This window comes from Canis lupus, chromosome X (assembly GCF_003254725.2).
Source record: "Canis lupus dingo isolate Sandy chromosome X, ASM325472v2, whole genome shotgun sequence".
Lineage (NCBI taxonomy): Eukaryota > Metazoa > Chordata > Mammalia > Carnivora > Canidae > Canis > Canis lupus.
The window spans coordinates 95,530,234-95,549,357 of record NC_064281.1 but is presented as its reverse complement, the minus strand read 5'-3'; the positions used below and the strand labels follow the sequence as shown (position 1 = coordinate 95,549,357).

Genomic DNA, 19,124 nt, shown 5'->3' with positions numbered 1-19,124 from the left:
AATTTCTCAAAACAAATCCGTCAGGTTATTTTCGGACTTTTTTAGACAACCCCAAAGACCAGAAAATAAATTTGATGCATTCACGTAACTATTCTAAAAACTGAGCCCATCTCAATCCATAAAACTTTCTGTTGCCTCTGCTGAGCTACCTATTTGGTAGTTGTAGCATAATATCAAGAAGTATGGTTAATGTCAACTGATCATTCTCTTGGAGGGGAATACTCAACTGGATGGTCATGTTTGCATGTCAGTATTGATTCTTGCCTATTACTCTGCTTTCTTGAGTATTCTTCTACTAAAAATAATGTGCAATTTTTGTGTATCTTATTACAGAGTTCATTTCATTATTGTAGTTGAATTGTCCATTGTTCATGTTATTTTGTCTACTTATAAAATTTGTACCCTCTTTCACTTTGATTTTCTACTTCGCCTCCTCTTATATCTGCTAAGTATTATCTCTTCCTGGTGGACCAATACAAAATGAAATTTTGAAACAAAGCCAGTTGACATTACTAACTGCTTTTAGGTTTATAGCTTTATAATGAAATGTCTGTGGATATTGGGCAAATAAGCACTAATTTAATAGTTTAGGTTAGCCAATGTGCCTTTGTCCTGAAATTGTAGCATTGTTTTTAGAGTATACTGTATTAATCAAAAGAGTATTAGCTGTACTGTGTGAATGCTTTCTCTTAAGGTGAAACTCTTTATTGGCTAAATGAAGTATGTATTGCAATACAGTTGGTTTTCATAGCCAGTTGGGGATTGTGTATGTCAGTCTTAACCATCAGTAGTTTGTGTGGGCTATTTTAAATTCATGGGTTAACAATGTTACCTTGTTAAGTATTTATTTCCTGAAACATACTTTGAAGCAGTTTGAAACCTGCTGTTATAGTTAACTGGAATTTCTCATCAGTGATGAAAATTATGGTTCCTTACATTTGTGAAAGCCTTTTGAAAACAAAACAGGTGAGATACACATGTTATCTCATTTCATGCCCATAACAGTGCTGTAAGGTAGATAGGACAGGAGGGTAGTCTCTTTTTGACAAATAAGAGATTGAAAAAGTTCTTGATCTTTTCCCAGTGGCATATAACTTGTTAGTTAGTACCAAAACTTATACTAAAATTAAGGTTCCTCAAGTATTCTTACCACAATGAAAAAAAATTGCAAAAAAAAGTATGGTCCCTTGATTCTTAGCACCTATTTCAACAGTAGTCAAAAGGGGTTCCTAACTTTAGTGTGTTAGCCTTGTTTTTAAAATTATAGTGCTTCAAGTTAGTCTCCCTAGCCCCCTTTAAAAAAAATAGTGATTTTCTGGTCATTAAAAATTCAATAGGTTTATTCCACGTTCAACCAGAAAAATTTGAAAATGACATCTAAATGTACTGTCAAAATCGTGTGACTCATACCACTTTTCAGGGCTTTAGTGCTTAGTATGATAACTTGGGGATATGATTAGGTATTCAATAACTATTTGAAATGAACCTTAATGCCTTTGGACTTTGGTAAAGCATCCAAAGATTACTGGTCTGCAATTTTATATGTCTAGAAAAGTTCAATAGCATATGAAAGTTTTAGGGAAAAAAAGTTACCTGACTTTGATCTCTAAAATTGACAATCTGTATCAACTCACTGTTTCTGGGATAGCTTTTACTTTTTAGAGGATTCTAATGATGTGTGTCTATTTTTTTTCATGTTATCTTGTCACTTGTACATGCAAAATTGTTTCTATGCTTTAATTTTTTTAGTTATGCTTTTTCCCTAAAATCCTCTTTTTTATTAAATTACTTTTTCCCTTTCTAATCCATGGTAAAAGTAAAACATGGATTTGGCTTTTCAAGTGGGATTAAAGGGAGAAAAATCTAGCTTAAAATATCCAAATCTTTTTGTGTGTTTACCTTCCACTCCCAATTTCCAATTGGCATATTTCCAGTTTGGTCACTTGTGTTTTCACCCAGCAGTCTTAGCAGCTACATTTGATGAAGAAAGTGTGAAAAGCATTTTCCTTTACCCAAGCTTCTCTGTTATTGAGGAGGGCAGCAGTGACTCCTCAAAACAGGTTTTAATTCTGTTAATCATCTTAAAACAAGGATTTATAATCAAATGGAAGCCTGTAAGTGAGGCCATCTTTATACATGGTAGCCTTAAAAAAGTCAGTTGTAGCAGTGTTAACAGATTTTGAAAACCAGTTGTATTGTTTTTTGGACCTGTTGATCCCAATGTCAAGAATAAAAGCAAATCAAAAGCAAAATCCATCAATACTATATGCAGATCAATTTATCAAATCATTCCTTTTGTTTGGCAAACATGTGTTGAGTACTTGGTGTGTACCAGGCACTAGGATATGTGTAAAAATAGAAAAGACACATTAGTTTCCGTACCAGACTGGAAACTATGTTATGGACAATAATAAATGATTTGAAATTAATAAGGAATACCTGTCACAAAAAAAGGTTAATATAAAATAATAAATAACAAGAGTTCACCAGAAAGTGAGTTGAAAGTGAGTTGCAGAGTTGAGGGATGATTGAAGTGCTGATGGCTTTTGAGCTGTCTTTGAAGGCTAGTAAGATTTGAAGAGATTAAGATAAAAGTGAGCAACCATTATGGTGAAGAGAACTGCTGGGAAGGACAGGGTGTTAGGGAGCCAGTGGTAGCCACAGCATAGAGTGCATTGGGTTACCTCACAGTATGATATAATTGTGCAAAGATTGTGAAGAGATTGGACATAACCTAAGCCAAGGATTATGCACTTTATTCTGTAGGCAGTGAGAGACTACATGTTACTGTGGAAAAGAGTATTGTGATCAGAACTTTTCTTAGAAGGGTACGAAGAAGGAATAGAATTAGGTATATTTCTAAATTAAGAATATATAGGTTTCTCAGTTCCTTGCAATACAGAATTTAAGTTAGGCACAATTAAAAACTTCATTCTTGTGGAAGAGGTGTGTGTGTGTGCACACACACACTTATCTGTATACTTTATATACTTATCTGTAATCACAACTCCCCCTTTTTTTCTTTTTATCAGGAGAATTAAGCAATACTTCCCTTAGAGAAATCTTCTTTGAGTATTGCTGGAATATATTACTTCTTTTGTCTTAACAGTTTCATAAGTAATATTAACTTAAGATATGAAGAAACCTCGTAATTAGAAAAGTGTCGAATAGGGCATTAACCCAGCAAGAGTACCATTTGGACAAGCACTTTTATGACTGTTTCTCATTCTCTTGCTCTTTGTTATTAATAAACATTTTGTCTATTTCAGTTGATGATCAGCTTTTAATCATTGACATTTTAAAGAATCTCCTTCTGCATTGCTATGGCAGTATTTCTGAGCCAACTGAATCGAAAATATTTGGTGGTGTTAAAAAATAAGTGTTTCTTTAATTTTCAGACTAATGCTCTTTTTTTGGTGTATTCCTTTGAATACCAAAGGATTTCCTCACGTAAAACTATTTGACTTTTGACTCACTATTTTTTTCATTCCTAAGGTATATCTAGGATTGTGTAGTTATGTAATGAGTTATATTTCATATTTCGCCTAATTCTTGTCTTAAATTGAACATAAGCTTGTAGCACAGTTATAAATGCTGTAAGGATAGGTATCTGATTACTTACTTAATGTTTTCTTTTATACTAGATTTCTATATTTACAACTTGTATAAGTTACTAAGGTTATTTCTTAATTATTTAGGTAGCACATCCTTCATCTTTGGCTGTTTATTGCCTGTGAGCCTTTTGCTGGAGAAACAATAGGCAGACATCAGTTCATCATTTTTCAGTCTTTGAGTTGTTTTATCATCCTCAGCTGACCAGATGGTTTTCTGAGCTATTTAGAACCAGTAAGACAAATTTCACAGTCAGTTGTGATTATTTGGTAGAAATTGTAGTGCTTTCAGAAGTAGAGAATATGCAGCCTTTATATTTATAAAAGTAAGTTTAGATAACATATGCATGGTATATGCTGAGGCAAAAAAAAGACTTAGTAGTAGTAAAGTCATGGCTAGGTTTTATTTTGTACTTTTGCTATCATCAAATGCCTTGTAAGTGGATGGTAAAACCATTTAAAATTCTGTGATTCTGTAGAGATTGTTTTTTAGAGAAAGTCCAGTCATTATTTTTCACATATGGACTCCTGTAGTGGTGATTATAGATCTTCACAATAGAGCTATAAAGGGAACTGTAGCTTATAGATTTAGTAATGAGTCTCAGTTAAGACAGGAATGAACCAAATGAGTTTAAATGAAAATTTTTGTAAGGCCAAGAATGGAAGTCTGCATAATTTGTGCCTTGCTCTTTTATTTCACCTCTTGTAATCCAGACAGCAGACCAGTTTTGACTTTGGGTCTAACTACCAATTGTCTTTCATTAAATAAACAATCAAGCAGATGATGCCGATACTGGAAAACTAATAATCTTTAGTAATATTGCCTTAATTTAACAGCTCTACATTAATCATACTCCTCCACCACTGTCCAAGAGTAAGGAGAGAGAAATGGACAAGAAAGATTTGGACAAGTCAAGGGAAAGATCCAGAGAAAGAGAGAAAAAAGATGAAAAGGACAGGAAAGAACGGAAAAGGGTTTGTAACTTTTTGAAAAATAGTTTGGAAAGCCATTATATCATGTATGGTAGCGTGTTTGTTGCCTTTTCTTTTTAAGTACTAGCTTGTTGCATGTCAGGCTGTTATTAAATATTTTAACTGGTATTTTCACCCTAAAGTGTGTTTGAATTGAATCTTCTACAGTAATAAGGATCTTCAGCCTAATAATCTCTACCAGCTCTGCTTGTCTTTCATATCATTTTACCAAGTATGTAAAACCACTGCCAATATTCTCCAGTGCTAGTTAGCTGTGCCCTTATATAAAAGTAATTTTAAAAAATAACATAAACTCTTGATCAATGTAGTTCACAATTCTTGGTTCTAGGATCATTCAAACAATGACCGTGAAGTGCCGCCGGACTTAGCCAAGAGGCGAAAAGAGGAAAACGGAACAAGTAGGTGGATTTATTAATACTTTCGCAGCAGTCGTCAAACTGAATTGGAAAAGGCTTTCATGATTCTCTTTTATACTTTTAGTGGGGGTTTCAAAACACAAAAGTGAAAGTCCGTGTGAGTCTCCTTATCCAAATGAGAAAGACAAGGAAAAAAATAAGTCAAAATCTTCAGGCAAAGAAAAAGGTGGTGATTCGTTTAAATCTGAAAAGATGGATAAAATCTCCTCCGGTGGCAAAAAGGTAAATTAGGGAAACAAAGGAACAAAAGGCTTTTTCTTAAAAAAATTAACTATTTAGCAAATATTGAGTTTTTTGGTAATCAGATAGTCTTTGGTTAATTATTTGAGGGTGGGAAGAGGAGGCAGTTAGTTGGGGAGGGCAGGTTATCTGGGGGAATTCCAGCCAGTTGGGTCCCAAATTACTGGGAGAGTAGAATTAGTTTACCTTTGAAATTTCTTTTGTCTCCATTTCACGCCCACCTACTTGTATTCATTGAGTTTTTCTCTTTTTGTTTTCTTTTATTTCCTCTCGCCGACAGTGTTTTTTGGTTTCTTTATGTTCGTGAGATTAAAATATGGTCATGTGTATTTTTTCTCCCTGATCATTACATTGTCATAAAGTCTTTATTAATTGTGATTTATAAAAAACATTTTTATAGCATTTCTCTTAATAAACTTATGTGTTTGCAACTTTGTATTTGATTTTCAAACTAAGTATAGTGTGTATTCTCTTACTCATGGATGATACTCACAATACATTTCATGCATCTGCCATAAAGTAGGCAAGTCATTACTAAGGTATCAAGTGTTTCAAAAGCATTATTATGGTACATATAGTCATAGTTCTTAAAAGCAGTTTTCGAAAATTGCAAGGTGATTGTTTTAAAGTTTCTCTGTGCTTTGGGGCGCCTTGGTGGCTCAGTTAAGTGGCTGGCCGACTCTTGGTCTCAGCTCAGGTCTTTTTTTTTTTTTCTTTAAAGATTTTATCTATTTATTCATGAGAGGCACACACACACACAGAGGCAGAGACACAGGCAGAGGGAGAAGCAGGCCCCATGCAGGGAGCCCCATGTGGGACTTGATCCTGGGTCTCCAGGATCACGCCCTGGGGCAAAGGTGGGTGCCAAACCGCTGGGCCACGGGGGTTGCCCTCAGCTCAGGTCTTGATCTCAGGGCCATGAGTTCAAGTTCAATGGAGTTGGGCTTCATTCTGGGTGTGAAAGCTACTCAAAAAAAAAAAAAATTCTATATGTTTTAAAAGTGATGCTGCTCCTGTATTTAAAAGTGTTTTTCTTTAATTGAGGTAAAATTCACATAACATAAAAATAACCATTTTAAAATGTACAGTTCAGTGGCATTTAGTATATTTACAATGTTGTGCGATCATCATGTCTATCTAGTTCCAGAACATTTTCATCACCCCAGAGAGAAACCCCATACCCATTAAGCAGTCATTCCCCATTTCCCTCCCCTTTTATCCCCTATCAACTACTAATCTGCTTTCTGTCTCTGTGGGTTTACCAGTTTGGGAAATTTATATAAATGGAATCGTATAATAATGTGGCCTTCTGTGTCTGACTTCTTTCACTTAACATAACATTTTTGAGATTCTTCTATGCTGTAGCATGTATCACTACTTCCGTTTCTTTTTATGGCTGAATAATATTCCATTGTACGAATGTACCACATTTGTTCATCCATTTGTTAATTGATGGACTTTTTTGTTGTTTCCCTTTGGCTATTGTGAATGGTGTTGCTATGAATGTGTGCTGCTCTGAAGTGTTTGTTTGAAGACCTGTTTTTAGTTCTTTTGTGCGTATACCCAGGAGTGGAATTTCTGGGTTATATATGGTAATGCTATGTTTAACTTTTTGAGGAACCGACAAACCGTTTTCCACAGTGGCTGGACAGCTTATGTTTTACCAGCAATGTATGAGGGTGCCAATTTCTCTACATCATTGCCGACAGTTCTTTTCTGTTTTATTTTTTTTTATTTTAATTAAAAAAATTTTTTTATTATAGCCATCCTAGTTGGTGTGAAGTGGTATCTCATTGTGGTTTTGATTTCGCATTTCCTTAATGACTAATGATGTTGAGCATCTTTTTATGTGTTTGTTGACCATTTGTATACCTTCTTTGGAGAAATCTCTTCAGATGCTGTGACCATTTTTAAATTGGATTGTTTGTCTTTTTGTTGCTCCCTTGTAAGGCTTCTTTATATAGCCTAGATACTAGATCTATATGAGATGTATGATTTGCAAATATTTCCCCCCATTTTGTACATTGTATTTTCATTCTCTTGCTAGTGTTCTTTGATGCATGAAAGTTTTGTTTTTGATGAAGTCCACATTTTTTCCTTTGTTGCTTGTGCTTTTGGCATCATTAAATATGTTGAAGAAAAATGTATGACTGATGTGATAAAAAGAGATTTTGAGCTGATTTTTATATTTGGTTTTCCCTTCCCAAACTAATTCCACCATTCCTTATAGGAGTCCAGGCATGATAAAGAAAAGATAGAAAAAAAAGAGAAACGGGACAGTTCAGGAGGAAAGGAAGAGAAGAAACAATATCCTTTTCATCTTATTGGAGTTTTTAATCAGTGTAATGGAAAGCTTTGATACTGGTCATGTTTAGAATTGTACCCTTATAGTACGTGGTCTGAAATAGTCTCTTCAGTTAACTCTTAATTGTATGAAATGCAGAAGTGGGAGACTTGATGGATATATATATTTTTTAACTTCTGTGGTGCCTGAGGTTGTTTTATGCCATCAAAGGATTTAGATTCTCGCTGGCTGTATTACCACTGAGAGGAAGAAAGGGAACAGAGTCCTTTGGGATGGGGATATGGGGAATAGAAGGGCAAGATGATGCAGCAGATGAGCAGAGCTGGTAGAAGTTGAGGTTACCAGGCTCGTCAGAGCCAATTAGGCCTGCAAGCTGAAGGACTGCACTAAAAGTTGAGACACCATTCCTTTTTTTTTTTTCCAAAGTTGTTTTCCCTTAATTTGTCATCTACTCATAAGTCCTCGGACAAGCACAGATAATGAAGACTTTCAATCAAGGTGAGTGTTTTCTCACCTCCTTTCATTTAAATATAGAAATATGAAATGAGGTATGATAATGTTGAAGAAACTAGATACATTTTGCAAGATACAACTTGAATTTTGCACCTAACTCTAATGACCAAGTCTTTGGGTACAGATGCAAAACAAGATTCATGGTTATTTTTAAGCTGCTTTCATCTTAAGCTTGCTGATTAGCCACACGGTTTTGTTTTTTTTAATCACCAAGATGTATTTAAAAACATCTGGCTTTCTTTTTACCACTCATTCCCATCTTCTCTGGATAATTAATCACCTTTTTAAAAATACCTGTAGCCTTGTAGGTGGTGCTGGTATCTGCACTTTTATAGGTGAAGAAACTGAGATTCTGAGGGGTTAACTTGAAGAGGCTAGCAGAGATATTAGCTGACAGAGCCAGAATTCACAGAATAGGTTTTTGTGTCCTTTAGTGTTGTCTGTTCTTTTTGCCTTTTCATGCAGACGTGTTACACAGAAATTTTTGTTCTAAGTTTTTATGCCTCATTTGCTGCCACAGCACATGTTTTGCAAGGCCAGAAAATGTGGTCTGCTTTTAGTTCTGGAATTTAAAATATGCAATTTCATTTTCAAGGTAATAATGCCTTGTATGAGACTTAAAAAGTGTTTAACCATCTTAAATAAATTGTATGTGGACAGTAGTTCACTCTTAGTGAAGAGAGTATTCAGAACTTAAAATAGTCTTTTTTTTTTTTTTTTGAGCACTCAGGTCATCATCTGAATAGCTCTTATTTGTGATGCCTTAGAATTAGTGAAATATGTAGGATGATTTGCCCTCTACATTTAATGGTTTGAGATGGCCGTATTTGAAGTTGTCAAATCTTTTGTAGCCCATTTTCTTCCATATTAGCTGTCATTTCTTAATGATATCAAGTATACTTGCTATCTATACCCTCCCCCAATATTATTTGCTGGTGCTTTTATGAAACCAGAGAGATAACCAAGGCTGTTCACAGTTGTTTAAATTAAGAGTCAGAAATGTTTGAGAGCCCCATCTATTATAAGGGTATGAATTTTAGGGTATGTAATTTGTCGAATATATTTTGGCTGCAGGGCAGGGACTTGAGTTTGCCAGATGGCCAATATCCTGACAAGTAGTGTGTGCCTTTTCAGCTTTTTAATTCTCTGCTTGTTATCTAAGTGATAGAATAGGGTAAATGAGAGTTAGGTGAGAGCATTTAGAATTCAGTAGATTATCTTTAAAACCTTTAGAAAGATTGCCCATTCCTCAGTTCTATTCATTTCTTGCCCCAACAACTGTCTGTCTTCCCTAGTGAACTATAAACTCTTTAATCATTTTTTTATTTTTAACTTTACTCTTTTATTTTGATATTTTGCTTTTTTACTTCTTACTTTTGCATGGTCTCCTTATTAAAGAAAACAAAAAAAACTACCACTTATATATTCATTACAAATGGGCCAGTCATTGTGACTGACCACTTTCATTCACTGTGATTTTTGTATAATCTCTCTTTACTCAGTACATAAATATTATTCTTTGGTATGTGAAGGTTTTACTATAGATTTGAGTTCTTATTCATATGGGCCATGGATTTGGATTTGTACTCTACCTCTTTCTATAAATGTTCAGAACCAAAGGCATGAAAAGACTGGTTTGGCATGAAAAGATGTTAGGTTGGTGGTCTTGTAGCAAACCTTACCAATTCAGATATCCTTTTAAGATACATCTGTCATGATGTTCATTCTATTCAATTTCTTCTTGACAGCCATGTCCTGTACTTTCCCCTTGGGTAGACTCTTAATTTTGTGAGGCTCTGGTTGATTTTTCCTTCATGCTATTCTGGCTGCCTCTTATTTGGATACATTCTAGGATTGGTCAAGTCTTTCTGTTGTTCTTCCTTTTCCTTTATTATAAGTCTCATCATTTCTGATTGGCACCATTTGCCTTTAGGTTACTTCAAATCTGCTGCTCCCTGCTCCTTTTTTTTTTTTATTTTAAAGATTTTATTTATTTATTCACGAGAGACAGAGAAAGACAGAAAAGCAGAGGGAGAAGCAGGCTCCATGGAGGGAGCCCGACCTGGGCTGGGACTCGATCCTGGATCCCCAGGATCACATTCTGGGCTGAAGGTGGCACTAAACCACTGAGCCACCCGGATGCCCTCCCTTTTTTTTTTTTTTTTAAATTAATTTTACATTCTGCAGAAAAGAGAGCTGCTACATAATGTCACATTTCCATGATTCAAACAAGTTATTGATTGTAAGAATCATTGTTGGTTTCTAGAACTATTTTTTGAGCAGAGTGGATAGAGAAATGACACTGATTTGCAAATGTTGCCCTAATTTCAGGAAAATTAAAATGATCACATTAGAGGTAAGAAAATACAATATATAAATATGACCCAGATTAAATTCCTTCCAAAGTCTTCTGTTGTCTTTTCCTATCTTGTGATTTTTAGTTGTAAAATCCTTTCTTCTTGTTCTATGTATCTTCTATTACTTGTTATTGCTAGTGTTTTTGTCCCAATTCATCTTATCTCTCCTTGATTTAGTCCCTTGAACACTACTGGCTGCTTTGCCTTTAACTTTTCCCCCTAGTTTAATATCTAAAAAAAACTCCTGTGTATTAAAATTTTTCTCTTAGAACCAGGTTATTTTAGCTTCTCAATTTTAGTTTGATATGTGTGGTCCTCAGTTCATGAGTGTCAAGTTTAGCTAACTTTTGAGAACCAGATGTTGTGCTGAGACTTGCTCCCAGACTTTGAGAAACTCAGTCTCGGACTTTGATTCTTGTCTTCAAAGGACATTAATAGTTTAGCTCTATCCAATCCATCTGTAGTTGTAGTATACTACATTCCTATTCCAATCCTCCACAGAATGTGGCTTATTATGTATACCTGGCCTCACACAATATTTAAGTGATAGGACAAAATCCAAATTTCAGTTTCTCCTAAAGAATTGGACCATCTGGCAACATTGTGTCCTGATTTTTGCATGGCAACAATCAGCTAGGCTGGCCTAGGGTGCTGTCCCCCCCCCTTATGTTGAGAATGGGTCTTTTTTTTTAATAGTTTACCTCAATCAGTCCCCACCCACTTCATTTGTTTCCATTATATACTAGCCTTTGTAAAAAATTGATTTTGTAATTCCTTTTCTGAACCTCTTTTCTTCATTCCGTAATTGCAACTGACCTCCTAAGGGCTCAAAGATAGCTTATTTTAGGAATCTTGTCACCATGGTGAAGCACAGTACTAGGTCCTGGTAATATGTGTTGGAGTGGGGAATGTTCAGTTAAGTTTCTTTCTCAGTTCCCCATTGCTTACATGCGAGCACGTCAGCTTCCCTACAGAGTCCTAGTCCTAGATTCCTATGTAATATGAGTATATAGCATATCCCTCTCCTTAGATTGTGATCTTGTTGAAGGTAGTGGCTTCATCCTTTCCTTCTAATCAACCAGGTAGTTTTCTTTATTGCCTGCTGTGTTTCAGATACTCTGTTAACTCTACAGGGAGGGCTCTGTGCAGAAGTATTATGTATATCTGTTTGTTATTGATGAGGAAAAGAGCATTGACTTTTTTTTTTGCCCTCAAAAGAAGGTTCACTTTATAGCATTTGGTAGTATCCTGTTTAAGAAGAAATTGCTTTGTGTGCTACAACATATTTTTTTTTACTTTATTTATTCATGAGTGACAGATAGGCAGAGACAGAGACACAGACCAAGGGAGAAGCAGGCTCCATGCAGGGAGCCTGACGTGGGACTCAATCCCTGGTCTCTAGGATCATGCCCTGGGCTGAAGGTGGTGCTAAACCGCTGAGCTACCCGGGCTGCCCTACAACATATTTTTTGATGGCAGGTTTATTATGCCTTCCTTTGGGTCTGTATGTAGGAATTGTTAAATGTGTTTGAAAGTTTTGTTAGGAGATTGAAATGATAGATACAAACTATTTTTCTCTTCATTACCATCATTTATACTCTCTAGTATGTGTTCTTTGCACTGATATTCATAGGTACCAAGAAAATTGGACACAATAGGAAGAGTTTTCTATTTCCTTTTTCCCATGTAAGGTAGACCAAATATTCACTAGGCATTGTGCTATTTTTATTGGGGCACAAGCATGAGCACTTAGAAAAGGACTTCCATGCCACATTTACCCTGAGTATGACTATCCCTATACATGCCTTTATTCTGAGAGGCACCCCTGGGTGTGCTAAGATTCAGTTCAGAATCTCAGTTTTAATTCTGTGTTACATTTATCTGTGTGGAACATCTCAGGAAGTATGTTTGCTCTGATAATTCCTAGGTAGCAGTATAAGAGTAAATGAAGCAGTAAAGTAGAATTAAGATGGCTATCTCTGTCTTTCTCCTATATCTTCTTTCTTCCTCATAAATGTTCATTTGACTTTTTAACTGTCAGCTTCATCCATATATGCCTTTCTACTCTGTGTGTGAGAGAGAAATAGGATCACAAAATCCTGACAGTTTCAGAAACTGGTGAAAATGAAGGGAACCAAATTCTCAGATGCCTCTTTTGAGGTGAAGACACTTAACCCAAAACAATCTATTAATTCTGTGGGCCTATGTTTTATAGTTTCTCTAAAAAAATTCTGTTGCCATCAAGAAGGCTCCTTTATGAGGAATCTGTGTACTGTTGAAACATTTCTTAAGACCTTTTTGGTGAATTTAATCATAAGATTAGAGAGAGAAAGAGTGCGCGTGTGTTTATAAAGGCATTACCTTGGATGAAAAGGCTGAATTTATATTTGCCTTTCTTCTCTACTTTGATCACCAGTCTAGTTGTTCTTTTCTCCAGACCACCCTACTTTTCAGACTTGCCTCTTGCTGTCAAAACTCGCTATAAAGTAACATTTAAACCAGCTGCCTCAGCTGTGAGAGCATGCTCTTTGAGGGCATTTCATGCATAGTTGTCTAATACCCAGGAGGGGAGAGTATGGTGAACCTAGGGAAATTGCAACCTTACTAATATAGCATGGCCTACTTCAGGGGGTTTTGGGGAGAAGGAAGAAAAAAAAAACCTCAGGATGTCCTGTCCAGCTAATATTCAGTAGGAAGTGATGTTTACAGATGTAATCTTAATCTTGTCTTTCTGAAAACACAGTATTACCAGTGCAGTTGATAGTACCGGTAGAGATGTCTAGGATGGAGGACAGCCAGCTCTGGACCGAGCCTGAAGTAGAAACCCTGTGAGAAACATCAGCAGTCCTAGGTGTGATAAAGATCGATCTGTGTTATCTCTTGCATTTAGTGCCTGTGCTTTCTTACTTACAGTCGTTAAAGTGGCACATAATTTTTTTTAAAAATAGTTAAAAAAATAACCTCAGGAGATTGTTCCAGGTAATGTGGTATAAACATATTGTTAATGATAAGAAAATATTACTCTGCTGGAAGATAGAGTCCTGAAGGCTGAGTTTGGCACTGTTTCATCACTATATGACTTTCTTCTTGATGGCAGTTCTTTCTGAAGTTCACTGAACTCGGGGCGGTTTTCAAGTTTGTAATCCCAACACTTCAGCATTGTATTGATAATACGCTCTGGACACTGCTGAGAGACTGACATCCAGTATCTTCTTTCCACTTGCTCTTGTGCTTGCTGATTTGTCATTCCAGGGTATGGACAGACCCCTAAGCTGAAGGTCTCCCAGAGGAGGATGCCAAAGCTCCATGCGTCACTCTCAGAACGGTATCTCCCATAATTAAGAGCTTCTGGTGCTGTCCATTTAATGGGAATCTGCTTTAAGTCAGAAGATGAATACACACCACCATCCTCTTGACGAGACATTCCAAAGTCACTGATTTTCAGAACATTATTTTCACCTCCAGGCAGTTTCTTGCAGCAAGGTCCCTGTGTATACAATTTTTACTCGAGATTTCGCCATCCAGAAGCAGCATCTAATGAAAAATTCAGTAACTGTTTCAGTTCATCCTTCTTTCTCAGAAAGGAGAGGAAATCGCCTCCTGGACCCAGTTCCTTAATGATATAGATAGGCTGTATTTGTGTGCGAACTCCTATAAGTTTGACAATATCAGGATGATTATATTGCTTGAGGATTTTGGCTTCTTGTAAAAATTTTAATTTCAGCTCCTGGGAAAGATCATCTTTACATGTTTTAATGGCAATAGCAGTTTTATCCTTTAATGTGCCCTTAAATAATGTCAGCAAAAGTTCCCTTGCTCAGTAATTCTACTGTGACATCATCATGAACGAGACCCCTATTTCTTACTCTAGTTATGGCCATACTGATACCATAATACTCTTTATTACAACACTTTTTTTTGCAATTTAAAAAATTAGGTAAAATTTACATAACAAAATTTGCCATTTTAAAGTGGTTTTTAGTATATACACTATGTTGTAGCCATCACCACTAATTCCAGAACATTTCCATTGCCCCCAAAAGAAAACCCATACCTGTTAGCAATCACACCCAGTTCTCCCCTTCCTGCCCCTGGAAATAACTAATGTAACTTTCTGTCTTTATTGATTTCCCTGTTTTGGACATTTCATAAAAATGGAATCATGTAATGTGTGGCCTTTTGTGTCTGGCTTCTTTCACTTATCATCATGTTTTCAAGGTTCATCCATGTTGTAGCATATATCAGAACTTCATTTCTTTTTATAACTGAATAATACTCCATTGTATGAATGTGTACCACATTTTGTTTATCCATTCATCAGCGATGGACAGGAACAATGAGTTTAAGTATTAAAATTGTAAGTTCAACATTAGTGTATCCACAGTTATAATTGGTAATGTCAAGGTTATACATGGTGTGAACAGAATGCTGTATAGAAATAATGTGTAAATTATTTGTCAGCATTTCATGCAAGTGTGATTACTTTCCAAGGTCCTTCTAGCTCTGGTTTTATGAAATATGTGAATGTAGTATTTTCGTCAATAAAGTTTAATGCTTTAAGCATTAGTTTAAAATTTGAATGAGAACAATGTTAGGCAGATATGAAGTTATTTGCCACATGTTGTAATGATCATGTTTTGAATTTATTTCAATATGCAGTATTTGAAAATGTCAGTACATAAAGGAAAGGAAATGAGTATAATTAAGTCAATATATTTTTAAAGCAATTTTTATAATTTAGCAGACATTGCATCTTAATATAAGTCACTATTAAAATCATGTCCTTGTGAAAAATGTGATGTCATTTTTCTCTTTTTTTGTTGATCATGTAAAATCGGTTCCTTTTCATTGCTATGTGTTCTGTTTACTTTTGACAAGCTATTGCTTGCCCCTGTGGAATATTTTACTTGTTTCTATTTCATTTATCTTTCCTCCCCTCCCCCTCCCTTCTCCTTCTCTCACAGACAAAATATTTAGTGTTTTTTTTTTTAACTCCTCATAGTGTACCTATCTTTAATGGTTTCTGAGAGTGAGCAGTAATGAGAAATACACAAATATTTTATTCTTCTCTAATAGGGACTTAATTCAAGCCTTTGTTGACAGAATTCATTGATTTTTCTTTGTTTCTTAAATCTTCCATCTTCCTTCCTTTCTTCCTTTCCTCCTCCTCCATTCCTTTCCTCTCTCCTTTGTTTTGAAACTTTCCTCCCTCTGTCCCTTTTTTCCATCCATCCCCCCTTCCCTTTCTTCTCCCTCCTTCTTTCTCTTCCTTCCTTATCTATCAATATAATCACTTTGTTTCTTTCAGGTGAGATTGGAATGAAATTGTTCAGCTGTGACCAGAAATTTATTTTCCTGAATAGATTGCCAAGAATTATGAATCAAGAGGGCCCATTTGCATCTTCTTAAGTTATTCAGTTATCTGCTTTATTGCTCTATGCTGAAAACTTAAAATTGTTGAGTTGTGCATTACTATATTTAACTTGTTGCTTAGTTTCTACATGTTTATTTTCAGTAAATGGCTGAAAGTGTTAACTTTTCCATATTTTTAGCACAATGTGCTGCATACAGTTCCCAACAAGCAAATAAGGTTACATGTGTACAGAATTTCACTTTAGGTTAACTAAATATTGCCTGGGTTTAGTTGTTTTTTGTTTTGTTTTTTTGTTTTGTTTTTTTTTTTCAATATGAAATGCTTCCTTTTTATTGTTTGAAACTGAAAATAAACAATTATTGAACCATTTTGAATTTACCTCATTTTAAAACTCAGTTTTAATTCATTATTTGGCCTGTTTTTAATACTAGTCACTAAAAGTGGGAGCAGTGTCTTATGCAACGCTTAGAAATCATTTTATATAGTATGTGTACAACATTAAAACCTGTTTAAAAAAGAAAAAGGTACCAGCACTCACTTGTCCCTTGCCATTTTTCCTTGTAATTATGTTAGACAAATCATGAGGGGGGGAATGAAAAGTTAATTATGTTTTAATTCTACAGCTACAGGAGCTTTGTATTGCTGAACTTTCATCTGGAAAAGTTTCACAGTGACATTTTTAAAAGAAAATTTTTTTATCAACTGAATTCTACCAGTGTAACCTTTTTTCTAAATAAACAATAGTTTTCTCAAATGATTGTATATCATTGTGTATATTGTTGCTTATTCATAATAATTTATCAAAGATAATTCAATGAGGCTCCTAGTCCTTTCTTTTCCATTTCTATCCTAGTCCATGGTCTACAGTGTTTTCAAATGATATCTCATCCAATAATATGAAAAGATCTTATTTGCTCTCCTCTGCACCTGCGGTAAACAGTGTGCTGAAAACATACCTAAAGTTATCCATATACTCTTCAATTCTTTGGAACCAATGATACCTATGCAAATAAATTTTTTAAGAGAATGATAAGGCTATAATTTTTTATTTGAAGGATTGAGAGGGATGCTTGTTGGGTGGCTCAGTGGTTGAGCGTCTGCGTGTGGCTCAGGTCATGATTCTGGGATTGAGTCCCACATTGGGCTCCCTGCAGGGAGCCTGCTTCTCCCTCTGCCTATGTCTCTGCCTCTCTCATGAATAAATAAATAAAATGTTAAAAAAATAAAGGATTGAGAAATGGTGAGCATATTTGAGAATTGGCAAAGGGATATAAATCTTGATGCCCCCTTTCAGGTAATTTTAATTTGCAAAAATTGGTAAGTACAATAATTAGGGAGAATGACTTGAGTGATTCAGTGACTTGAGCACCCACAATGTGTCTAGCATAAAAAGAAATCGTACGTTGTTAAAATGATTTTGACATTTAGAAAATAGCTAGGGTTCACTTCAAAATCATTTGTCTGAAACATAGGGAGGAGCTCTCCAGTTACGTTGCATTCACATTTTAAAGAATACATGATTGTGAGTTTGTACTAGAGTTTACTACTTGTTTAGCCTCAAGATCTTGTCTCCTTGTCCCACAAATTGTTGAACACAGGTGAGCTTTGGTTGTATCTTTGCTAGAAATGCCTTGAGGATGGAAAATACTAACTTTGGATTTAACTGTGCAAAAATAATTTGTTGGAAGTAGGAAGTCTGTATTTGTGTAGTGATAGCTATTTTTAAGCGTCCACTCTGTTCTAGGTACAAAGGAGTATTAAGAGCTAACTCCCGTACCTACGATGCTTCCAATCTAGCTTGAGAAATACAAGCCAAATGAGTGTAATTAGGGGTCAGCAAACAGTTTCTGTAAAGGGCCATATAATAAATACTTGAGACTTTATGGGCTGTGTATACCCTGTTGCCACTCCTTGGCTCTGCCATTATAGCATGAACACAGCCGTAGATGATATATAAATAAATAGACGTGACTGAGTTCTAGTAGAATTTCATTTACAAAAACCTGCAATAGAGCCTCCTATAGATTCATTTAAAAAATCTATGAGTGCTTATGCACCAGAGGTATGTAAGAAGCAAAATAGCCCCTGCTAACCTCATGTAATAACTTCCATTCTAGTCAATGGAGGCAAACAGTGTTAGGTAGAGGGAGGTCCTCTGAGGAAATCTAAACCTGAGTGATACAGAGCTTACTGCTCTCTATATAGGGGGATCATGTGAGTGAGGCAGTTATCACACTATGAATATTTTATTACTAAATAACATGAGCAGTAGTTATCCCTAACCAGCAGCCCACCCCACCCCCTCGGCCCTCACACCAATCTTTGAACCTTTTACATGAAAATCATGTAATATTCAGGATTTCTCTTTTAGGAACTAGGCTTTGAGCTGTTGTGACTGGTGTCTTAAGCTTGCCGTCTTTTAGAAGAGTTCTTACCTTTAGGCTCATAAATGGATTCGGAGAGTATCTACGCCCCCGCCCCCCCCCCCGAAATTTTTGTGGTATGTGCATTTTTCTAGCTTTCAGTTCTCAAAAGATTTTAAGGTGGCAGTTTTGTTTTTGTGGGTCTTGATCCAAAGAACTGTATATAAACACATACAAGTAACCCTGAACCTGTCTGTCTTGAGCTGGTGACAAGTTGGAAGACAATTGTCCATCCATCTACGTTGTCTTAAATGGTAGGGGCAAAAGTTAGAATATCTTTCCTTGCCTTGTCAGTGTACAAGTGATTTGCAGTTTATTGTTGGAAAGTCACTGAGCTGTGGTATAGGACCATTTTCTATTTCCTGGAAGCACCTTAGCCAAATACGGGCGGAGAATCCTAGCAGCCTTATTTTTTTCCCAGCAATTGTGTAGTTGTTTATTTCTACCCCACCATATTCCAAAAAGGATTTATGAAAAAAAGAGTACAGCATTTAAGAAATAAAGGAGAAAATTTGATTTCTGGGTGAAAATAAAATGAAATTAACACCCCAAAATGTCATGTACAACTGAGCCATGAATCAGTTCTGAGAAACCTGGCAGGCCACACAGAGAAGATGTGTCAGTTACAGAAATTACAGTGTCCATTAAATAAAAAGGCAGTCATGGAGAAGAACATTTTCTGGCAATGAAGCCCGAAAGAAACTTCTTCGCATTCTCATAAAGAACCAGTCCTATCTTTTCAGTAAACAAAACAAGTGTTTCTTATAATGGCCCGGAATATTAGCTCTTGGCCAACACCTCACGTCATTCTGGTGAATATATTTCTAAAATAACACCAAAATACATGGTCCTGTTGCCAAGGTCTCTGATGATTTGATTTAGTCCAGGAAAA

The 19,124-nt window shown here is 35.7% G+C and overlaps 1 protein-coding gene and 1 pseudogene across 10 annotated transcripts in view; one reads left to right on the top strand and one right to left on the bottom strand.

The window, feature by feature from the left end:
- THOC2 (THO complex 2) overlaps positions 1-16,177 on the top strand; it is a 129,900-nt gene extending 113,723 nt beyond the window's left edge. For 9 of the 10 annotated variants that reach the window (XM_049107489.1, XM_049107488.1, XM_035712265.2 and 6 more), the window contains 6 exons: positions 4,449-4,586; positions 4,933-5,002; positions 5,085-5,242; positions 7,491-7,567; positions 8,018-8,063; positions 13,688-16,177. In XM_049107489.1, coding sequence (XP_048963446.1) covers positions 4,449-4,586; positions 4,933-5,002; positions 5,085-5,242; positions 7,491-7,567; positions 8,018-8,045 — 471 coding nt within the window. In that variant the 3' untranslated portion in view covers positions 8,046-8,063; positions 13,688-16,177. Of the gene's footprint in view, positions 1-4,448; positions 4,587-4,932; positions 5,003-5,084; positions 5,243-7,490; positions 7,964-8,017; positions 8,064-13,687 lie in introns of those variants that run through there. The other variant, XM_025431113.3, reaches the window with a different exon arrangement.
- On the bottom strand, positions 13,437-14,316 carry LOC112649088 (tyrosine-protein kinase Fer-like; annotated as a pseudogene).
- Positions 16,178-19,124: the final 2,947 nt, after the last annotated feature.